Source organism: Didymosphaeria variabile, assembly GCF_027946475.1.
Source record: "Didymosphaeria variabile strain IMI 356815 chromosome Unknown scaffold_8, whole genome shotgun sequence".
In the NCBI taxonomy this organism is placed as follows: domain Eukaryota; kingdom Fungi; phylum Ascomycota; class Dothideomycetes; order Pleosporales; family Didymosphaeriaceae; genus Didymosphaeria; species Didymosphaeria variabile.
Window position 1 is genome coordinate 394869 of NW_026611627.1, and position 20812 is coordinate 415680.

The 20812-nt window shown below is 52.4% G+C and overlaps 10 protein-coding genes across 10 annotated transcripts; 6 read left to right on the forward strand and 4 right to left on the reverse strand.

The window, feature by feature from the left end:
- Positions 1-168: 168 nt before the first annotated feature.
- Positions 169-1847, forward strand: N0V89_010355 (uncharacterized protein; the record flags this gene model as incomplete). The annotated part of the gene is made up of 4 exons (XM_056219099.1): positions 169-364; positions 414-734; positions 782-1475; positions 1535-1847. 4 exons carry the CDS (start codon positions 169-171, stop codon positions 1845-1847), a joined length of 1524 nt encoding a protein of 507 aa, XP_056066226.1.
- Positions 1848-3642: 1795 nt separating this feature from the next.
- On the forward strand, positions 3643-5640 carry N0V89_010356 (uncharacterized protein; the record flags this gene model as incomplete). The annotated part of the gene is made up of 2 exons (XM_056219100.1): positions 3643-3647; positions 3771-5640. 2 exons carry the CDS (start codon positions 3643-3645, stop codon positions 5638-5640), a joined length of 1875 nt encoding a protein of 624 aa, XP_056066227.1.
- A 520-nt stretch (positions 5641-6160) lies between these two features.
- On the forward strand, positions 6161-6993 carry N0V89_010357 (uncharacterized protein; the record flags this gene model as incomplete). Its single annotated transcript, XM_056219101.1, has 3 exons — positions 6161-6487; positions 6623-6790; positions 6859-6993. 3 exons carry the CDS (start codon positions 6161-6163, stop codon positions 6991-6993), a joined length of 630 nt encoding a protein of 209 aa, XP_056066228.1.
- Positions 6994-7690: 697 nt separating this feature from the next.
- STE23 (metalloprotease) lies at positions 7691-11146 on the reverse strand (the record flags this gene model as incomplete). Its single annotated transcript, XM_056219102.1, has 3 exons — positions 7691-8232; positions 8288-10784; positions 10898-11146. The coding sequence occupies 3 exons, from the start codon at positions 11144-11146 to the stop codon at positions 7691-7693; spliced, it is 3288 nt and encodes a 1095-aa protein (XP_056066229.1).
- Positions 11147-11773: 627 nt separating this feature from the next.
- Positions 11774-12311, forward strand: N0V89_010359 (uncharacterized protein; the record flags this gene model as incomplete). Its single annotated transcript, XM_056219103.1, has 3 exons — positions 11774-11890; positions 11942-12013; positions 12063-12311. The coding sequence occupies 3 exons, from the start codon at positions 11774-11776 to the stop codon at positions 12309-12311; spliced, it is 438 nt and encodes a 145-aa protein (XP_056066230.1).
- An 81-nt stretch (positions 12312-12392) lies between these two features.
- Positions 12393-13399, reverse strand: N0V89_010360 (uncharacterized protein; the record flags this gene model as incomplete). Its single annotated transcript, XM_056219104.1, has 3 exons — positions 12393-12797; positions 12942-13322; positions 13373-13399. 3 exons carry the CDS (start codon positions 13397-13399, stop codon positions 12393-12395), a joined length of 813 nt encoding a protein of 270 aa, XP_056066231.1.
- Positions 13400-14095: 696 nt separating this feature from the next.
- Positions 14096-14742, forward strand: N0V89_010361 (uncharacterized protein; the record flags this gene model as incomplete). Its single annotated transcript, XM_056219105.1, is given in 2 exon segments — positions 14096-14103; positions 14118-14742. 2 exon segments carry the CDS (start codon positions 14096-14098, stop codon positions 14740-14742), a joined length of 633 nt encoding a protein of 210 aa, XP_056066232.1.
- Positions 14743-15852: 1110 nt separating this feature from the next.
- Positions 15853-16716, forward strand: N0V89_010362 (uncharacterized protein; the record flags this gene model as incomplete). The annotated part of the gene is made up of 1 exon (XM_056219106.1): positions 15853-16716. One exon carries the CDS (start codon positions 15853-15855, stop codon positions 16714-16716), a length of 864 nt encoding a protein of 287 aa, XP_056066233.1.
- A 657-nt stretch (positions 16717-17373) lies between these two features.
- N0V89_010363 (uncharacterized protein) lies at positions 17374-17891 on the reverse strand (the record flags this gene model as incomplete). The annotated part of the gene is made up of 2 exons (XM_056219107.1): positions 17374-17800; positions 17884-17891. The coding sequence occupies 2 exons, from the start codon at positions 17889-17891 to the stop codon at positions 17374-17376; spliced, it is 435 nt and encodes a 144-aa protein (XP_056066234.1).
- A 460-nt stretch (positions 17892-18351) lies between these two features.
- N0V89_010364 (uncharacterized protein) lies at positions 18352-20773 on the reverse strand (the record flags this gene model as incomplete). Its single annotated transcript, XM_056219108.1, has 5 exons — positions 18352-19385; positions 19439-19655; positions 19931-20485; positions 20536-20642; positions 20743-20773. 5 exons carry the CDS (start codon positions 20771-20773, stop codon positions 18352-18354), a joined length of 1944 nt encoding a protein of 647 aa, XP_056066235.1.
- Between the last annotated feature and the right edge of the window lie 39 nt (positions 20774-20812).

Here is a 20812-nt window from a genome sequence, read left to right on the forward strand (position 1 = left end):
CATGCTTGCTCTTGCGTCAGTGGTAGTGGCGTTCTAGCCCGAATTCAATCCCTCGAAGCTCTTCGGTGGCGAGACCATCTTCATAAACATGAGCCGCATTCTACTATGTAGGCTTGACGTTCTTGGTCGCCGCCATTCAACTGTCAACTGACGATAGCCTACACTAAGATGGGCCACCCTTCATTCCATCCCAAGACGTTAGACTCACCGAATGAGCTACCTCTGATCGTGGAAGCCTCTGAAGAAGTCAAGCAAAAGCCGCGAAAATGGTACTACTATCTGTGGGACACGTTGGACAAGCCAAAGGAAGAAAGATGGTTCATGTTCAAGCTCGATGCAGCGCTTTTGACCTTCGCGTCGCTGGGTACGAAATCGCTTTTGTCTAGACCAATCAGCACTTACCATTTCCTTAGGCTACTTCATCAAATACCTTGATCAGACGAACATCAACAGCGCCTTCGTTTCCGGCATGAAAGAAGACCTTGGTCTCTACAAGAACCAGCTTAATTACATGCAGACGTGCTGGACTGTCGGCTATGTGATTGGCGAGCTGCCCAGCAATATGATCCTTACACGGTTTCGACCCTCGAGATGGATCCCATGCATGGAAATCACCTGGGCTGTTCTGACTTTCTGTCTTGCTCGGGCTAATAATGCGACGACGATCTACGTTCTGCGGTTCTTTATTGGGCTCGCGGAAAGCACGTTCTATCCCGGAATGCAGTACATTATTGGTATGTCTATTGTTCTTTACATGTTGTCAACGCACTCACGTGGTCAGGGTCTTGGTACCGGAAAGAAGAGTTAGCCAAGCGTAGTTGCATCTTCCACACCTCATCTGCACTAGGCACCATGTTCTCAGGCTACCTCATGGCAGCAGTCTACAAGCTCGGAGGCCGCGGCGGAATGGCAGGCTGGCAGTGGCTTTTCATCATCGATGGCGTCATATCACTACCCATTGCCATCGCCGGCTTCTGGTTCATCCCCGACGTGCCCGAAATAGCCAAGCCATGGTACCTCACCGAGGAAGAAGTGAAGTTCGCGCAGAAGCGCATGCAGCTCGAAGGACGTCAACAGCGCAAGCCCTACACGAAAGCAAAGTTCAAGAAGATATTTACATCTTGGCATATCTACGCTTTAACACCTTTGTACGTGTTCTTCAACAACGGTGGTGTGAGTGCGGCACCTGTGTTCCAGCAGTACCTCAAGGCTTCGAAGGACCCGAAGTACACCGTCAGCCAGATCAACGTCTACCCGACGATTCAAAACGGCGTGCAAGTTGTGTCAACGCTGGCGATGGCTTGGATAAGCGACGGCGTGCTAAAGGGAGCGCGGTGGCCAATGATAGTCTTCGGTGGCTGTGTGAACATAATGACTGAAGTATCGTTGGCTGTGTGGAACATCCCTACGAAGTGGAAGTGGGCTTGTCTTTCACTGACCGGAGTGGCCGGCGGTTTATCCGGGTTGTGCATGGCGTAAGTTTCCCTTCCACACACTCTACGCTGGAAACCCTGTATTGACAGTGAAATTCTAGATGGGCACATGAAATATGCACACACGACAACGAGGAGCGCGCCATTGTTATTGCAAGCATGAACGAGATCGCTTATGTGCTGCAAGCATGGTTGCCGCTGATAGTGTGGCAGCAGGTCGACGCGCCGGAATACCGCAAGGGCTTCATCACCGTTAGCTGCTTGAGCTTTATGTTGATCGTCACAGCGTTGACGATCAGAGTGCTACATGCTAGGGAGTTAGCGCAAAGGCGAGATGAGGATCTTTCTGATGAAAATTTAGTTCAGTCGGACAGGGATGAAAGCACCGAAAGAAGCGTGGATGTGAAAGTGTGAGATAGGCAATATCCGGGCGGGGAGATAGTAGAATGCTACCGACGAAGGGCAGTAGAGCTGCAACTGAAACAATCCCTGGGGTTATCTGAGCTTATTTTTGCCCGTCCAATGCTTGCAGTCGTTCCGATTATAAGCATTGGACTTGGGATCGTATATCACGGATACTGAAATAGAACACAAGACTTGCTCCGGGAGCGGGTAAAGCAAAACTTCAAGGTACGCGCTCGGATAAGTCGTCCGGGTCTTTTTGGGATCGAGATGTCTGAGTGCTTGTGTTGTAGGTCTGTTTAAAAAGGCATTTTCCTATTCTGATCAGTGCTGCTAGCATCTTAGTATTGCCGATGGAGGCCATTTGAGGTCTGCAGATGGGACTAAAGCAAAGCTTGGTGCTGCGGGAGTGTTTGCGACGGGCCTACTGTGAGTGCCAAACCTAGGTGATTCCGGAGGGCGTGAGCGGCCTCAATAACCCGCCCAATCTACACCGTCCGCCTCGCCGCGACCCTGAAAGCGGCTCAAATGGATGTAACCTACAAAGAATCTCCGGAAGCATGAATGCAGCCGCCGAGTTTGTCACAGTCCTCGTCTACCACACCTTCCCGCGCTTCGTGACGAGGGTACGCAGTAGAGATAGTGACCACCGCAATACATTGCAGTACTCGTCCGACTCTGCTCCGCCTAAAAGGGTTCAGAGCATGTGGGGCGAGCAGATGAGTACCGAGGCAAAGATTGGGCGTATAATCACGCTGTGGAAGAGGCAGAATAGCTTTGAGAGTAGTGCGTTGGAGTTGAAGGGGAGCCGGGAGAGTTTGGGGCCAGGGAAGGGGCCGCAGAGCGTGGAGGAAGGGGAAGTGCGGAGGAGCGTGGATATTGAGACGAGCTCGGTGCATATTGGAGAAGTTTGAGTCTGGCGTTGCTAGGGCGTCGATACAGGATGCAGTGTTTATTGACTGAGTTTGTTTCTCGCCAGGTTCACTTGCAAACGGCATCGCTCCATTCAACCTCTCTGCAGAATTAAAGGAAGGCACACGGACCGTTGAAGAACCAACCTGACGCGCACAAGCCGCACTCGCCGACGTCTCTCCTGATATAAAAGTCCGCGCGTAGCTGTGACTCTGTTCTCTCTCTCCACCGGTCTCACCTCACCCTCAGCATAACCTGAGTCTTTTTTTCGGATAAGGTACAACAAACAACTTGCGCCCACGACCCACCATGTTTCGGGTGCCATCGTCAACAACGCCGTCGCCTTCGTCAACGCCTCCGCGAAACTCGTCAGATGCGGACCCACAAGGCCGGCTTTTTGCGTCGCCTTCCCGACACTATGCTTCCTCGGTGTATGGTGACTCGTCTCCGCATCAGTTTACTTTCTCGAAGTTTGATGTCTCACCGCGGTCAAACAATACAGATCTGCGCCCTTCAACTTTCACTTCTACAGCAGGTCCACCCGCTGCAGCAAGTGACATTGCTTCACGTCGAACTTCGAACAAGGTGTCGAGCGGCGGCGATTCTCTCTACGCTTCTCCGCCTAGGGCTGCGTCTACATCCGCCGCGCCAGCTCAGGCAATGTATCCTTTCACATGTGAGATGGAGCTTTCTTCGCCTTGCTTTGTGAACACAAAAGGCTCTCCTCATTCTAGTGACTCTGGTGAACAGTACACGCCGCCATCTGCAGCGTCGGCTGAACAAATCTTTGACATGACGATTAGTGGCGGTCCGGACATCGACGAGGCTCCTGATCGACCTCCAGCCTTGGGTCTCAGCTCCATCACTAAAGCTAAGACTGCTCCTGTCAGCAAGAATGATGTAAAGGATCGAATCATGCTTGATGAGCAAGAAGTTGTAAGTACACCAAACACTGCGAACGAACCTTCATGGATATTAACAGCAGTAGCGCCTACATGGGGAACGGCTAATCCTCAATTCGAGAATGATTTCTCTGTTGAGTGAGGCTTGCACGAAGATGGGTCCCGAGGCCTTTGAAATTATTAAGATTAACATGCAGAGCCTGAGGGGCGAGACGCCTAGTACCGTGCAAGAAGAGAATGCGCAACTCCGAGCGGACATCGAATTGTTGATGGACTGTATCGGAACAGAGGAGGACACACAGCGCCAGTCTGAAAAGGAGTCGAAAATGAATCCCAATAGAGGGGTTCCGGATAACTCGTTCACTGGTGTCTCCTATAAACCTATCATCGGAGGCATTGCTGGCAAGCAGCAGCCCTGCTCGATACCAAAACGCGCCGTGCGTTCGTATCTATTCTCACCACCTTCCGACGTGGTATCGAACAACATTGCGCCCGAGGATCAAGTCCACTTGCAACTCATAGCCAAGGACATCCATGAGCTAAAGGAGCTTGCGATGAACGCGTTCGAAGACCGCCAGAAAAACTTCATCGATTCGAACATGAAGGCGATGCCGCGCTTGCCGAAGCAAGTTTCTGACGTTCTTGGAAGCCTAGACGCGACCAACAAGGAACTCATCGAGCTCCTCAAGCCGAAGACACATACGCAAATTCCTGGCGATGTTGCATCTGCAGGATCTGGTGTTGATCCTAGAGCTCGTGTAGAACCTGGTCCTTTTCAGTTTGGGAATCATAACACAGTCAGTGCTGCTCCAGCCCGTTTCACCTTCGGTGACATCACCCAGCCTAGCTTTGGTGCTTCTTCAGCACCGAACGCAGCAGCTCCCGGTGCTGCAGCAGGATCATCCGAGCAAGAGCCCTCGAAAGACGATCAAATCGCAAATCTGGAGATGCAGCTGCATAGACTGCGTCGACTCAAAGAGGATAACTACGAACAATTCAAGAATACCCAGCATGAGGCTGCGAAAACTCTGCACAAGATTATTAGAGAGAAGGATAAGGAGATCAACCAGAAGAATATCCAGCTCACGCGCAAGGATCTAGACATCTCTTTCAAGAATGGTGAGATCGCACGCATGAATGCTCAAGTCTTGAGCAAAGACAACGAGATAAAGCGTCTTCAGGATGAGCTGAAGGTCAAGACTCGCGAGCAGCCCATCCCGGTTGGGCTTCTTGGTTCTTCGAAGCACGTAACTGGAGCTTCTTCATCCTCTGACAGTGGAATCTTCGGCACTACAGCTTGTCCGCCCGGAAAACAACCAGCCTCCGGTTCGTTGTTCGGGAGTGGAAAGGCCGTCGGAGAATCTGTCTTCTACAACCCTAAGACAGGTTTCTCGCTTGGTCCTCCTAAAGACCCAGCACCCGGTTTATCTAGCAGTGCAGCTCGTCACTCTGAGCCGCTGCCTACCTCAGGTCCGCTTTTCGGTGCCCGTAAGAAGCCAGGGTATGGTTCTCTTTTTGCCCACGTCGAGTCTTCCTATGTTTCTCCTTGCGACAATGATATTTTTTATCAGCATCGTGGGCAGGCCACCTTTGCTCAGTTACTCTTTGGCAGCACTTGGAAGCCTTCGACGGGAAGCTCCTTTGCCACCCATGGGGGGCTCTTCAGCCATGTGGCACGTCCGTCTGATGGACAGTACACCCCTGGTTCTGTCCTTGGCAGTGCTGAGTATCGCGACTCCGAGCCTTTCCTAACAACTGGTAGGGCGCTTTACAACAGCCTATCTCATCCACCTGCTGCCCACCGTCCGTTCTCGATCACGGACTCGACAACGTGGCATCTACCCTCTACGGGTGGTGGCTCCCGATTATATGGTGGTTTTATCCCAAACCGTGCAAACCATCGAGAGCGTCACGAAGATGTTGACTTGGGTCACCAGAATCCTCGCACGGCTCAGGCAGAGAGCGGGGAGAGCGATGAGAATGAATTGTAGAAGCTGGGTTGACGGAATCTGTAGGTGTGTATGCTTTTGGCATGCCTTGGAAGCATAAGGCGAGTTTGATAGTCTCATGATCGGTGGGCGGTTGAGTAGCATTGGCCCGCCCGAGGATGGCATTTGACATGGTTGCTCTCATCGTAGAACTGTGCGTTAGATCTTGGCGAACAGGACGATGGCATCAAGAACGGTTTCAGTGATAGTCCATAGTAATGCTTTCTTGGTCAGGCGTTGAGTTTGGCTGCGGCATGAGATGAAATTGCGTAATAAATTTGATTGTGAAATACTAGAAACTTTTCCTCAAACAGAAACCATGAAAGCCGATAGTAGGATTGAATGTCACTCGATCGCGAGGTACATAATTGGACGACGCAGAGCCTCCATCCAATCAACATTGATATATTGAGGTTATCTCGCTTACTAACGCAACGGTCTTGGCACTAAAGCTCCGAGCTAGCATCATCTCCAATACCACCTCCGCAACGGCAACGCCAATTGCCTCCCACCCACGCCCATAATGCTCGCACGCACCCTCCGCGCCCGCAGCGCCGCGCGCGGCCTTTCCTTCTTCCGCGCCTACTCGGCGCCCGCGACCTCGGTCAACCAGGTGCCCGCCAACGACCCTACGAAGCGCGACGTCAAGCCCAATGTCTCTGAGACTAATGCTGCGCCCACCTCATCCGAGGGCTCCTTCGACAAGGTGCTGCAGGAAAGCGTAGCGAAAGGCGAGGAACTGCGCACGAAGCAGGCGCCAAATTACCAGGGCACATGGAGTACAAGCCAACAGCCGAGGGCTGTTGCTATGCAGGGACCGCGATTCGAGCAGACTATCATGGAGGATCAGGTATGCCAGATCTCATTCGTCCCGCGAATTGCGGTGCAATTGAGGCCCCAGCAGCCTCATTGGGGCTGTAGAGGGGATCATGCGGCCAGCAACAAACAGTGGACGAGACGAGCAAGTGACTGACGAGAATGCTAGCCCCGCCCATATGCCGCCATCGATTTGATCCACAAGCAACCCGTCCGCTGGACACACGACCGCGTTGTATCCTGCGACGGTGGAGGCGGACCTCTCGGCCACCCAAGGATATTCATCAACGTGGATAAGCCGCAGATCTGCTGGTGCACGTACTGCGGTCTGCCATTTGTATGTGAACCCCAAAATTATCATCTAAGTCGGTTGGCTATAAGGTGGGCATGTCTGACAAGATATAGGCTCACGAGCACCACCGCGCACATCTCGAGTCCCTCCCGGAATCGCAGCTCTCATACCCGCTCGCACCCAAGGGCGACCCTGCTGAGGTGGATGTGTCGCAGAGGATCACAGATGAGCCGCTTGGACAGCGGTAAGCGGACGGTGGGGTTTTGTCATGTGTACATAAATGTAGCAGCAAGGAAGGCAACGTTCCATTTCACCTTGATTCGGTGTATCACACCCAGACGCTAGCTGCGTATACTGACACCCCAGATGCTTCTTCTAGCGATATTAGTGTCCGCAGTACATCTCGGAGACTTCGCCAATCGAGAATATTCAGGTCTATCACAGTAATTCAGGGTTTACGATCCTCACTAGAATGTGGTCTGGCCGCCGGCTACCCCTTTCAGCTCTCCATCCAAGGAATTAACTTACGGTTCTAGAAATAGACATAGTGAAGAACGCTACTGCTTCGTCTTAGGACAACTTTCTCGGCAAAGCTTACACTTTCAATACGTGTTTCTCATTCGTCGTTGAATATCTCATTTAGACCACAAAGGTGGACCACCACTTGGCCACCCAACGGCTGCTACCGTGCTACCTTCGGCTGACACGATGTTCTCCAGGTCACATGTCGACTCATCCAGTAAGAAATAACGCTCGAATCCTTCACAGCTATAAGATTGGCTTCCCCAACATGTGACTGAACAACATCCCGTCGGCCGAAGGTACTATCAACGGACTACCCCATATTGGCAATTCTGGCAGGCCCACGCCATCACTTCTATGCTTCGTCATCTCGCTTTCGCATTCAAGAGACCCCAAGTATAGCCAAGCTCCGCGGGTATGAAATCATAGCTTCGCCGCGTCCTCCATGAATTCCTCAAGATTGCGTACAGGTTTCGCGCCAGTGCTCGCGAACAGTCCAGCTTTGAAAGCGCGCACGTCAGTAATGATGATGGGTTGCTTCGCATCCGACTCTTGAATGTCCACCTTTTCAGCAGGCTTAACCTCGCCTACGCCGCTCTCTGCAAGACCCAATGCCGCGGCTGCCTCGTCGGCGATCTTGGCAACCTCCTCTTTGCTCAACTTTTGATCTTCCGCGAGGTGCGCTGATATCGCGCTTGGCAGCTTCGATGCCTCGTCGACTCCTTCCAAGCGTGCTTGAAGCTTTCCAGCATCCACGGAAGTCTTCTCCTCATTTGCAATGGTCTGCAGCACAGCAAGGGCTTGTGTCTTCGTCTCGTCGAGGGTGGGCTCTTTGGGCTTAGACTGCGCGGTGAGGTGGACAGAGAGTTTGGCGCGGTGAGGCGAGGAGGGCGAGATGTGACGCGCATAGAAGGCGATCATGTCGTCTTTGGTGATGGTGGAGACTTGGGCGGCGTCGTTTTCAGCTGCGGAGAGTCAGTGTTGGGCAGTTTGAAAGGTAATCTGGCAAGTAGAACTTACATTGCAAGAAGTCATACGTATTCCTGAACATATGATTCCAGAACCTGTTCCCTTCTTGCCCGAGATTCTTCAACGTCTCCAATCTCTTGGAGATAACAGCACCCTTATGTTTCTCAAACTCTTCGTCGCTCATATCCTGCAAAGTCGTTTCGAACTTGGTTAGGAAGTGATCAATACGGCCCTCCAGATATCCGCAGTCCCGCTCGCTCTGGATCAAAATGCGGAACCCAGCGTAGGTGATGCCGGCGGTAGAGCCACTAAAGACGACATAACCGAGCTGCTCGATGGTGCGCAGCTGGTTGAATGCTGGCTCGTCGACCATTTGCGCAAGGATGAATTGCTTCGCGCGAAGAGCGTCGTCCATGCGGTTCCCTAGGTAAAGCGTATATTCAATGCAGTGGTTTACATTGGCAGGATCTTTGAGCGGTTGTGAGTAGATGAAATTGCTGCCTTCCGGTAGAATCAGGCTTCGCTCAATCGGCCATTGGCTCGGAGGGAGCTTTTTCGGTTTGATGGTCTTCTCAACAAGATCGGTGAGCTGGAGTGCGTCTTCCTTGTATAAGTTCCCGTGAGACAGAATTTCAATGTGACATTGAGAGAGGACCTGTGGGAAGAATTGTTGTACTTCCTGTGCAGTGATGGTGTCTAGCTCTTGCGCGAGTTCATCATTCATGAAAGCGCTGTCAACGCGGAACCAGCGAGAGTACGTGCCGACCTGGTGGAATGGCTGGCCGAAGTGCCAGTTGCGGAAGCTACGGCTCGTCTTATCCATCACGATCTTGAAACGGTCTTCTTTAATATCGAGATCCCGAATTTGCAAGAGGACTTTCTCTAGCAAGACATGCAGCTTGTCATTATAGCCAGATACAGAGACTGACAAGCCACTCGCATGGGTGCTGAAGCCGTACACCAGACCGGAGATGTCTGCATCATAGGAGTACTCTACCAGCGCATCGTCAACCAAGCTTGCATACAGCGAAGCCAGGACGGCTGTCCTTGGCGTGACGTAAGTCATCGGAGTGCGAAGGTGAATATGCACATTGGCCTTGGGTACCCAAAACTGGTCGTCCTTCTTCCACCATGACCGCACAGCGTCGTCGTTCCGAATGAGTTTCGGCTGTGTCGCAGGCTTCTCAATCTCCTTCTTGTCCACGTCCAATCGGTTGGGAATAAACTCGTTTCTGTGCGGGAAGTGTAGCTCTTCAGGTCGCGCCTTGTCCTGGAAGGCTTGCCTGACCTCGTCTACGAAATCTTGAGGAATCTTTTCGGCCTTGTATTCGGTACCGTACCACTTTTCTTTCTCCGGCCAGTCTCCCGGGAACTCCTGGCTGACAATTGTCATCCTGAAGTTGTCGGGTCGCAAGTATTCCATGGCCTCGCTGATGCGCTGCGAATCGAACTTCTTGATGACCGAAGGCCCACTCAAAATCTCTTTGCGGCTGTAAGGCTTCTGCATGACGGAGGCCAGTGCACTAGTCGTCCTGCTTGGTGGGCTCTTTTGCTTGAAGCGGAAGCCAACTTCGCTGATTTTGATCTGCTCATCGACGACCCATTCTTGGGGCGGCAACTCGCGGATCATAGCAATGTATTGAAAGATTATCTTTACGATCTCCTTGTAATGCTGCAGGCCGTCTTCCGTCAGTTTGAGACTGATGTTGAAGATACCGCTACCAGGGCAGAGAGACGAGCCTCCAGCACCTAAACCATTCGCCCAACCTTTCGCCTTGATGTAAGCTAGAATGCTACCGGGACCTTCATGACCGATCAGATGGCTAAGATAGCGCGACGGGTGCGACTCGTAGAACTCTTCCTCGTCACGATACAAGAACGAAAGTTCCAGCGACCTTGACTCAAAGACTGGCTTTGCAAATGTCTGGATGAGCAGCTCCTTATCCGTATACACCGATACATCGTCCCATCGCTTTCTCGGCAGGTCCTTGTTTGGTACTTTCGAAAAGATCTCTTCTACCCATTCTTCCAGAGTGTCCAAGTTCTCCTGGCCCAACACAACGAGCTTCATCCTGTTCGCCGAGTAGTGCGTAGCATGGAACTTTATAAATTCATCCCGAATCTGAACACCCCGCGCAATGGGCTCATCGTGCAACGTCTTCCAGCTACCAGTGGAAAAGTGGTTATACGGATGCTTCGGATTGGAAAGGTTCTTGTTCAATTGGTGTAACCTCCAGGTATCACTCTGGAGGTTCTTTTTGTTCTCTGAGTCAACAGCTTTGATCTCACGGTCCACGGTATCTTCCAGGAACAGAGGGCATATAAAAAATTGACCAAAACGATCGAGGGCTCCCCAGAGAGGTGACTGTTCCTTATCTATCGGCAAGTGCTCCTGTGTCGCGCTGGGCGTGGCACTGTTGCTGTTCGAAGGCGTAGATTTAGAGGTAGCGAGCTCAAAGTAGTAATTCGTGGAGGTGGATGCCGTATATGCGTTCGAGTGGCCCGAATATGACGTTAAGTACTTGTTGTAGTTGTTCTCTTCTGGGTACTGTTGGTCGTGATTAGCAATTGCGCAACTCACACATTGTACGACTATATCTGAGACACCACGCGTTTGTGGCAGCCGTGTAAACGTGCTCAAAGATCTACGCCGCCACGTACCTTCTTCGTGCCCATGAACAGCAAGTGCTCCACGGCATGCGCTATACCTGGCATGTCCTCTGCATCGCTGAAGCTCCCAACGTTGACGTCCATGGCAGCGCTGGCCTTGTCGGTGGTCGCATCGTGTATCAGCAGAACCTCAAGCTGGTTCGACAATGTGATTATGCGATACGAGCGGTCGTCGACCTCGGCGCGCTCTAGGTCCTCTATCCGCGGTCGTGCGACACTCCGTCCTAATGGCTCGGCCATGTTGATAGGCTGTGTTTCTCGGCGAGGCAGAGTCGCGAAGAGCCTCGTGGTGTCTATGCGGAAGACGGGGCTAGGCTGCAGCGGCGAAGGTTTATATACGCGGCGTTGGTGGGATGAAGTGGCGGCCGCTTTGTAGCCTGAGGCCGGTGCTAAGGGTAAGTTTAAAGAGCACCCGGTAGGCGGTGACACCCAATGCGCTGGGCTTCTGATGGCAGTGGCACTGAGTCGTGGTCGCGGTGCAGTCCCCAAAAGGTTGGTGCGAATGAAAGCGGGCATCCACGAAGGTACTCGCGGGGTGATTGAGGCGGCAGGGAGAGACCAAGCACGCAAGACTTAGTTCGTTTGACAAGCTCGAATCTCCCTTTGGTTAATATTCACTTTCTTCTTCTATAGAATGGCACAAACGTCGACAATGCCAGGCAGTCTGACAAACACGTAGAATGCGAGGAGGTTGGGCCAGGGCGAATCTGGGGAAATCGGCCGTGATGAGGCTCATGTAAGATGAGCCACCGGCTCGGTTCCGAACGATCATCTCGGCATGCATAAACACCGGGCCTTTCTACCCGAAGACATCATAAGATCCCGAGCGTCAAGTAATCCTGCAATGCATCCACGCTGATCGCCATCATGGTATCTAAACATTTCGAGGCAGGCTATCCAGATACAAAAGGTTTCCGAAAAGTTGTCAAGGTTACGATCATGGTCAAAAAAAAGGAAGGCATGTCCGATGAGGACTTCATCCAGGTTGCTCGCTCCCGGGAGATTTAAGAATGAATGCATGAATGACGCGTTCAGTACTACAATAATCACCATGCACAGCGAGCGATGCCTATATTGCAGCGACATGGCATCATCAGCTACAGTCTTGTAACGATGTCGCATTGGATCTCCGCGTATACTAGGCTAATATCGATAGACCTATCACTTGGGCCGCGATAGAAAGATGATACAGGATATCATGCACAACCAAGCACAGCTACTAGACTACGACGCGATCTGCACATTTGTGTTTCCCGATTACCTGGCTCTGGCCAGGTTCATGTATGACAAGGAAGGTGCAGCCATGAGTGGGGATCATGACAACTTCATGGATGAGAGCCAGATGCGCATGATGGTAGGAGACGAATACATGTTGATAGAGGATGGAGAAAAGGTCGTGTCATGAGGTTTGAGTAGGAACTATATCCTACGCCTCCAATGGGTATCATTCAATTCATCAAAACTTTCTTGGAGACCGCAGAAACGCTCAATATCGCATGCGACCGCGATCTCGACTACCGCGCATCCCTGGAGGACCGGACGGCCTGCGGCCTGGGTTTGGACAGTCGGCCTTCGTGTGGCCAAACTTTCCGCATCCGTAGCACTCTACTTTGCTCATGTCGCGGCCCGCATTTGGTCGACCACCAGAGAGGGAGGTCAGACCTGCAAGGTCCATGTCCTCGTCTATAGGTGCACCGGTCCGTCTAACGGGGGTCACCGCAGCAGCCTTCTGTGCCCTTCGCGCATTACGCTCCTTTGCCGAGACTTCTCGCTTGGTCTCTCTGATGAGCTCCGCTGTAGGGTCGTCGGATTCGATTTCTCCAGAGGACGACTCCGAGTCACTCTCTGATCCCGATCCTGAGCCCTCTACCTTGACCAGATCTGGTTTCGCCTGCTAGCCATTAGCAAAAACACCTTCCACTAGACTTACAGTTCCACGTCAAAAGATCGGACACCATATTGTATATCCTGGGCAACGCAGGCCAAATAACTTCTCCAGCCTCTTGACGTAGTACTGTGTAGAAAGACCACGCACCGCCTTCTTTTTCTTCAGACCGCCGCCAAACTTCATTCTGATAGGTTTGTCCTCCTCTTCCTCATCAGAATCATTGTCCGCGTCAATAACCGCAAAACCCGCCTGTCGAACCTGCATCATAGGCGCTCGCTTGCCAGCATAAGGATCCTTGTAACTCAATTCCCATTTGGTCTCACCAGTATGCGCATACGCACGCGCAAGAGCCTCTTCGCGTTTCTTCTCTTCTGCTGCGAGCGCCGACTGCATAATCTCTCGATCTGAAGGCGCACCCGGTGTGCTTGCCGCCGAACCACTGTTGGACATTCGCATTCTCTTCGACGGCGGGCCATCGGGCGTTGAGGGTTCCGAGTTTACTGACTTGGCGGCAGAGCGCTGCATGAACTGGGCGACATGTTAACTGAGTAATCCCGAATCTTGCACAAAACACAAACCTTCATCGTCATGAGCCGACTCGACATCGTTTTGGGCGTATTCGACGCCATGTTGAGCGATTAACAAGAGTTCACAATGCTGTATGGTTAGTGGGGTAAGTGAGCAAGATCGCACGTGTTGTGGTGTCGCGCGACAATTGTTGTGTGGAAAGCAAGCAATCCGACAACCTTCAATGTAGAGAAATTCGCGCACGGGCGCCGTAGCCAAGCCGGGCGTACGATAGCTCCGATAGGGCTTCACCGTCTAGCACCAGATGCCAGTTTCTCTCTCCGAAACTGTGTTACAATTTTTCGGCAATGTAAGAAGTATGTGGGTGGCTAGGGCTTAGCAGACTTTGCATCCGGGAATCATTGTTGACCCTTAACATTGGTTCCCTGATCAGGTCTGGCAACGAGTGGACTTGAACTTCTTCGTTATGATAGATCTCGAACTCATCATAACGAATCCTGGAATCCTGCTTATCTCACCGTTAGAAATTGGGAACGGCTGAGACATGTTCATGCTCCGAAATAAGCTCTGACTGAGAAGTGTGTACCTCTTACCCTTCGCAGCGATCAGCCTCCGGTACATTGATGAGCCGACGCCGAAGACGAACGTCATCTCATTGATGGTGAGATATAATCTGTTATGATATGCTGAGCAGAACTCAATTCACGAACAGCCACTAGTATCGCGACAAGAGATGCTCAGGAGACCATTTCTCCGAGCGTTCCGCCCACACAATGCCTACGTACGCGCCCCTAGACAACAACGTTTTGCGACCGAACCACCACCAATAGCTCCAAACTCTCAATCGCGTATTGAACGCTTCAATCGCCGGCTACCAAAATTCCTCCATAAATATACAAATGCACTCGGCTCAGCGCCCGTCTCCCACATTACCGCCTTCCTCATCCTCCACGAAATCACCGCCATTGTCCCACTCCTTGGTCTCGCAGCGACGTTCCATTACACGCACTGGTTACCAGGATGGTTCACAGAAGGTGCTTGGGCGTTACAGGGTGTCGAGCGGTTCGGGAAGTACTTCAAGAGGAAAGGTTGGATCAGGAGCGAGGAAGCTAGCGAAGCGGAACTCGAGGTGGAGATGCGTACCAGGGACAAGGCGTGGGACATCGGAGAAGGCGGAGTGAGGTTAGTCGTGGAGTTCGCGACGGCATACACAATCACGAAGGTCCTTCTACCGTTTAGAATCGTGGCGAGTGTTTGGGCGACGCCGTGGTTCGCAAGAAAGACTGTGGTGCCGTTGCTGGCCAAGTTCAAGGACATCTTTCGAGGAAGGAACGGAAAGAGAGGCCAGGCAGGCGATTTGGGCACCGGAGCTACTAAGTCGGACGCCATTTCCAAGAACGGAGGCAAAGGTCTTGGGTGATAACATTCCTCTCTGCTGGTATACCACAGAGCGTTGCAACTAAACCATTAAGTCCATCAATCCGTACGTACAGCACGGGGACACTAGTATTGGTCAAACCTGTATGAACAGCTGGTATACCCGTGTAGACTCAAGGCGTCCTTGTCCATTCCCGACCGCTACACCAGCTAGAACTATAACTGGGATTACTCCAATAGGTTGATCATCTCCTTAAATTTACACTGCATGGACGACTGACCAGGTCTTGTGGCGCTAGTTGACAGAATGGAGCGTGGGCTTTCACCTTCACCGTTTGGCAGGTCTTGCGCGGGGTTCGCTACAGGTAGGCAACGAAGGCATTTCTTTCGTGGTTTGTTCTGCTTCCACCACACGTCACAACTCATTAGGCCATTCGCTTGATTTTGACTTTTTCATTACTGCTGTCTCTAGCCCTCCCATCCCGCCAGATACCCACATTGAACACTGTGGGCCCTACCACCATGTGCTTCGACGACGGCACGAACCACAAGCTGGACATCCGCGAGAAATCTAAAAACAGCTACCGCGACACTAGATATGGCCCGACGCACACGTACTACCCAGCGCAATACTATGCTCGGCCTCCCATCGGTAACTATATGGGCGGCCATCAGCACCACGCGCTCCAGCACAGGCACCAGTACCACGGCCACCAGGGACACAATCATCGTCACTCCTATGCCCTCCCTTCCCGCCATGCTCTCGTGCCCACTGGAGTCAATTATGGGCCTCACAGGTATCATGCCGGAGGTCGGGCTCTAATGCCGAGCAGAACAGCAATGGTAAGCTACACTTTCTTGCTCGCTTTCGTTTGTCCACGCAAAACACACCGCCCGCTCCGTCATCGGTCGAGCCCCGCTTGTGATCGATAATTGAGAGCTTGGACTACAATCTCAGGCCATTGCTGCCTGGTTACCGTCTATTTCCTAGCCTTCACCTTGCCTCTCTCTCCACCTGCCCCGCGACTTCTGCATTTGGCAGTGCTCGTTCACTCTTGCGTTTCCCTTCCCACAACAACCTCCATTTCTCAAATCAACCTCATCCAATTGCAATAATACCGCACCCTACAATCGTCGCAATACAACCCACACGATGGACAATCTCGGCCAGCCCAAACCCCGCCATCAGTACGTACTTTACCCTCAGGCCGGCCGCCGTGGGATCATGGTACACAATGGACAGTATCCCAACGGTGCGCCTTACGTCGGCAGTACTGGCGGCATGGGAATGGGCATGGGTATGGGCATGGGCGCGATGGGCTACGGCGGAATGGGCATGGGGGGCTACGGCTATCCTGGGGTAAATGCTCACATCTCACCTCTCTACTACGGCCCGAACGTCTCTCGCAGCACGTACAGCAACTACGCTGGTTTCATGGGCGGCTATACAGGCTTGAGCTACGGCGTGTCTTCTTATCCCACTTATTCTTACTCTTCTCCCTACATTTCCCCTTACGCCTCCACCTTCGGATACGGGTGTGGTATGTATGCTAACTACTATCACCCGTATCAGAGGACCTACTACGGCATGAACCCCACCATGGCTGGCGGCGCGTATTCCTACTCTTACCCCGGCATGCAATCGACGATCATCCCGCCGTCCACCACCACGTACACGACCGTCACGAACTCTGCTGTTCCCGTCGCGGTGAACCCAATGGCCACGACAACTACGAGTACGACCAGGATGCGTTCGCAAATGCACTCTTCGCCTGTGCATTCGGTTTCCCGCGACGACGTTCAATACGAGAACCGCCGCGTCGCAATGGAGCGCGGCTCCTACGCCCCGAAGGCAATCAAGCCGGCCAGTGCGCATCCGGACGATCCGTTTTGGTGCATGGAGCGCACCGGTGAGTGGCACCTGCGGACTTACTACCAGATCGAGAACGAGTGCTACCCTGGACGCTGGCTTATGGATGCGGAGCACGGTTTCCTCGTCTTTCACCGACAAAGGTAGGCGGACCAAGACGACATGCTGGATCGGCAGGCGGAACTTTGTGATACAGCTTCCGCGAGTGTTGGACAGCTATCGAAATCGGCCATACTCCCTTCTTGCGACCTGGGTCTCGGATGGAGTCCAGGCTCGCTGAATCGACAAGACTTTCGTGCACCATGCAGGTTCAGTTCCTCGCCCGAGGGCACAAGATCCAGGATCTGCTTGGCACACGATGACGCGCTCTGCTTTTGGAAAGAATACATTTGCGGCTCGGCTCAGGATATTCGGTGGCATTGGCAGATGTAGCAACATGGCATTTGCCGGCGTTACGGCTTTATGGTTCGAGGCTCCTTCCACTGGTCCCTTCGAGGACCGTTTCTGGAAGACAGGGACTGGAATGGCATGGTTCTCGGAACTGGCATGAACGAGATGATACCCATTACGACAGTTGATAGACCCTGAACTTCTTGAATTATTTCATTTAGTTTCATAATCAGCCTCTGCCTTCGACCCAACGTTTCTCACCCTCTAGGACCGTCCTCAAAATCTGATCAGCGGAAATGCACGCTGCTCTTCTACTCAGCTACCTGATATCTTCTAATGTGCCGAACCCTTCAAGCCTCCAATATGCATCACATTCACTCAATTCGTGAACCGCCCTCACCCAAAAACACGCGCTCACATCTTCTCTCCCTGAATCGTAGCCACGACCTTCCTACTATGCCTCGCCGCCCTAAACTCCAAATACCAAATCCCCTGCCACGTCCCCGTCGCCAGCCTCCCATCCGTAATCGGAATGCTGATGCTGGCCCCTACCAAGGCGCTCTTCACATGCGCAGGCATATCGTCGCTTCCTTCAGCGTCATGGCGGTATAATCCGCCTTTCCTGTCCTCGGGAACAATACGATCGAGCGCGTCGCTCATGTCAGCCCGAACATCCTCGTCCCAGTTCTCATTGAGGGAGAGCGCGCAGGACGTGTGCTGGATGAAGAGGTGCAGGATGCCGGTTTTGTAAGTTTTTATTTCGGGGAGGTCGCGCGTTATGGTGTCGGTTATGAGGTAGGAGCCGCGTGATTTGGAGGGGAGGGTGAGTGTTTTTTGAAACCTGTGGATGGCGTTAGCTTGGGGCTTTAAGGCATTGGGGGACCGAATGGCGTGGGAATGTTCATGGATCTAAGAGATGCGTACCAGGACATTGTCGGCGGCGCGGTACAGATATTTGGCGCAGAGCAGTAGACGTCAGGCGTGCGAGGTGGCGGCGGAGGGAAGATGTAGTGGTACGGGCTCCAAGTAAGCTTCACAAAGAGGCTGGGAAAGAGTGCGAGGATGAAGCCGCAGCAAATGAGGAAGGTAGTGCAGGGCGAGATAGTGCTGTGTGGTCGTGTGGGTGGCATGTTTGTCGAGATGCGGTTCGCGGGTTGACGTCAGGGTGCGCGAGGTGGGGCAGGGTTCAAATGTTTTGGCGAGTATGCAAGTGCTGAGCCGCAAATGTCTTACAGCGCGTGCATTATTCAGTGTTATTTGACCCTAATGCAGGTGAGAGTAGACTTGAGGGTTGGAATGTTTAATATGGAGCGAAGCCCTTTATTAATCCCACAGAGAATGCTTCCTTGCTTGACCAATGCGCTTCACATTGCAATCGGTGCGTGTAACTGATCAGAGAGCCTTCATCAAACCCTCATGCTTCACAACCAATCCTTCCCCTTTTGGTACACCCGGCGCATCCCCCTTCGATCCCGACCACCCTCCAACCACATAAGCAACCGCGTACAAAAACCCGGCATTACCTGGCATAAACGGCGGCGGCGTTCCCCCATCGCCACCTCTGATCGCAAACCCTGCATCATCAAATTTCCAGTAGTCGTATGCTGTAAGGTGATACATCGCCCTCGACGGATTCCCGATCCTGGCGCTATTGATAGCCAGAACAGGGCGACCCCATCCGCGGATCTTGTCGTCTGTCCATACCTGCGCGACTTTTTCTGCGGTAGCTAAAGCGATTTTAGGATCCACGGCAGGTGTGTCGGGTAAGATGCCTTGGAGCATGATGAGGCTTCGTGGGTCGCCGGTGAGCTTTGTGTCATTCCACCACGAGCTATTCAAGCCGTTATACACGGCATACAAGCCGTCGACTTGCGGCGGGAGGGCGAGGTTCGCAGCGACGTGTGTCCACTTCTCGGGGATGCGTTGACCGAGTTTGTGCTTCCATTCTCGTGCAGCATCGAGACCGTAGCGCCAATATGCGATTTCGTAGGCAAGGTTGCGGGTAGAGTTCGGCGGCGTGTTCTCTGTCACACCGTATGAGGGAGGACCGAGATCGTATTTTCCGGTGCTGTTATTGAGGCCAGCATAAGAAGCCATATAGTTTGCCGTCTCGGTGAGAACGCGGTCCCAACGCTCCAGAGTTTTGCGTGTCGGAGATGCTTGGTATGCCAGGTTAGCGAGATACATGGGATGAGGCTGTTGCCATAGTAGTACGCCGTTGATGTCGCCTGGTGAGTTGATCCCATAGATAGGGTCGGTCATTTTGGGCCAACGAGCGCCTTGCCAGCCCATGGCTTTGGCTCGAGCGAGCGAGGATGGGAGCAGCCTTTCGTAGAGCTCTGGGAAGATGTTGTCGAAGTACTTTTGTTTGCCCCATGTTGCCCAGTGCGCATTATGCCATATAACCATCTCCATGTGAAATTTACCTACACAACCGTTAGTTTCAAGCCAACTGTAGACCAGATCGTCAGCCACGTACCATACCACCCATTGTTCATCAAACCACTCTCCTGGGGTGACTGGCCATTCGCTGCGCTGTTTACCCTCACATGATATTGGGACGTAACGATCCTGCGCAACTCTGTCGCATTCAGATTAGATGACGCAGTGACGTCGACAAATCCTCCTTCTTGCCAATATTTGTTCCACTCAAGCTTATTACGCTTCTGGATGGTTGAGGGTGGAGATGGATTACGCTGGTCAGGTGAAAATTGCGCCGTGAAAATTAGGCTCGACGACTTTCGGGAAGCGGGCTGGAGAGTATAACGATGCGCGGTTGTGGAGTTCGAGCCTTCAAGCTCATTACGTGAGAGTTTTAGAGCCGTTTGTTCTGGCCATCTCAGGTTTGCGAAGTACGACGTTTCCTGCAGCTGGTGCTTGATGCTTACGGAGCCCCCCATTGTCATTCGTCGCAATAGAAGTTGTATGGTTTAGAGGGAAGTCGTAGACTCCTGCGAAAACCTATGCATACTCTGAGCGCCAACTCGCTTGGAAGATCGCATTCGCTCACCTCGTACTTGTAAGCTGTTGTATGAATGGGCGGATACGGAAAATCTAGTTCCACACCCAGATCTCCGCTCTTCAGTAGCTCTGACTCTACCCTGAATGCTACTGCGTCTTCTTCAAAATCGCCTTGGGTGATGACTTTTACATATTTCCCGTCGATTTCGAATGTGGAGGTAATGATTCCATTCCATAAGTCCTGAACCTGTTTCGGTTGAGTGATCTGTGATGCAGAAACTGTAGCGCCTTTGTATGTGAGCCCTATACGTCCCAAGTTGATACGATTGGGGTTGCCAATTAGCCACTGCGTTGCTTGCTTGAGGTTGGGATCCGGCAAAGCGTCGTAGTAAACTTGGCGGCCGTATGTCTCGCGCGGTACGCCGTGGTAGTCTGATGGTAGTTCACTGCATATGGTCAGTCGTCGACCTGAATTGGGCTGTGCAGGGATCTTGCCGCACCCGTCCGCAGGTAGTGAGTCATTATGCCATGCCCAGCTTGACAAGGTGTTGAAGGGCAGGAATGTCTTATTGTAAGTCAGCTCGGTGGGTAACCACAGTCGTGGAAGGCTCTCACCTGCATGCCAGTGTTGTCGACATTGAATGCAAAGTTTCCGTTTCCGATTTGCAGAGGCGTTGTTTCGTTATCGATCAATTTTGTGCGGACAATGTTAAAACGTGATACTATATGTTGTCTATACACAGTCAGTTGTAATCATTGGTGGTAAACCTGTCCACTACCTGTCGATTCGCGCAATGGCAAGAGACGGTGCCAGCAACAGACAGTATCCTGCCGCAACTTGATTCACTCGCATCTTGTCTAAAGATACGATCCCAAAACAAAGGGATTGCGG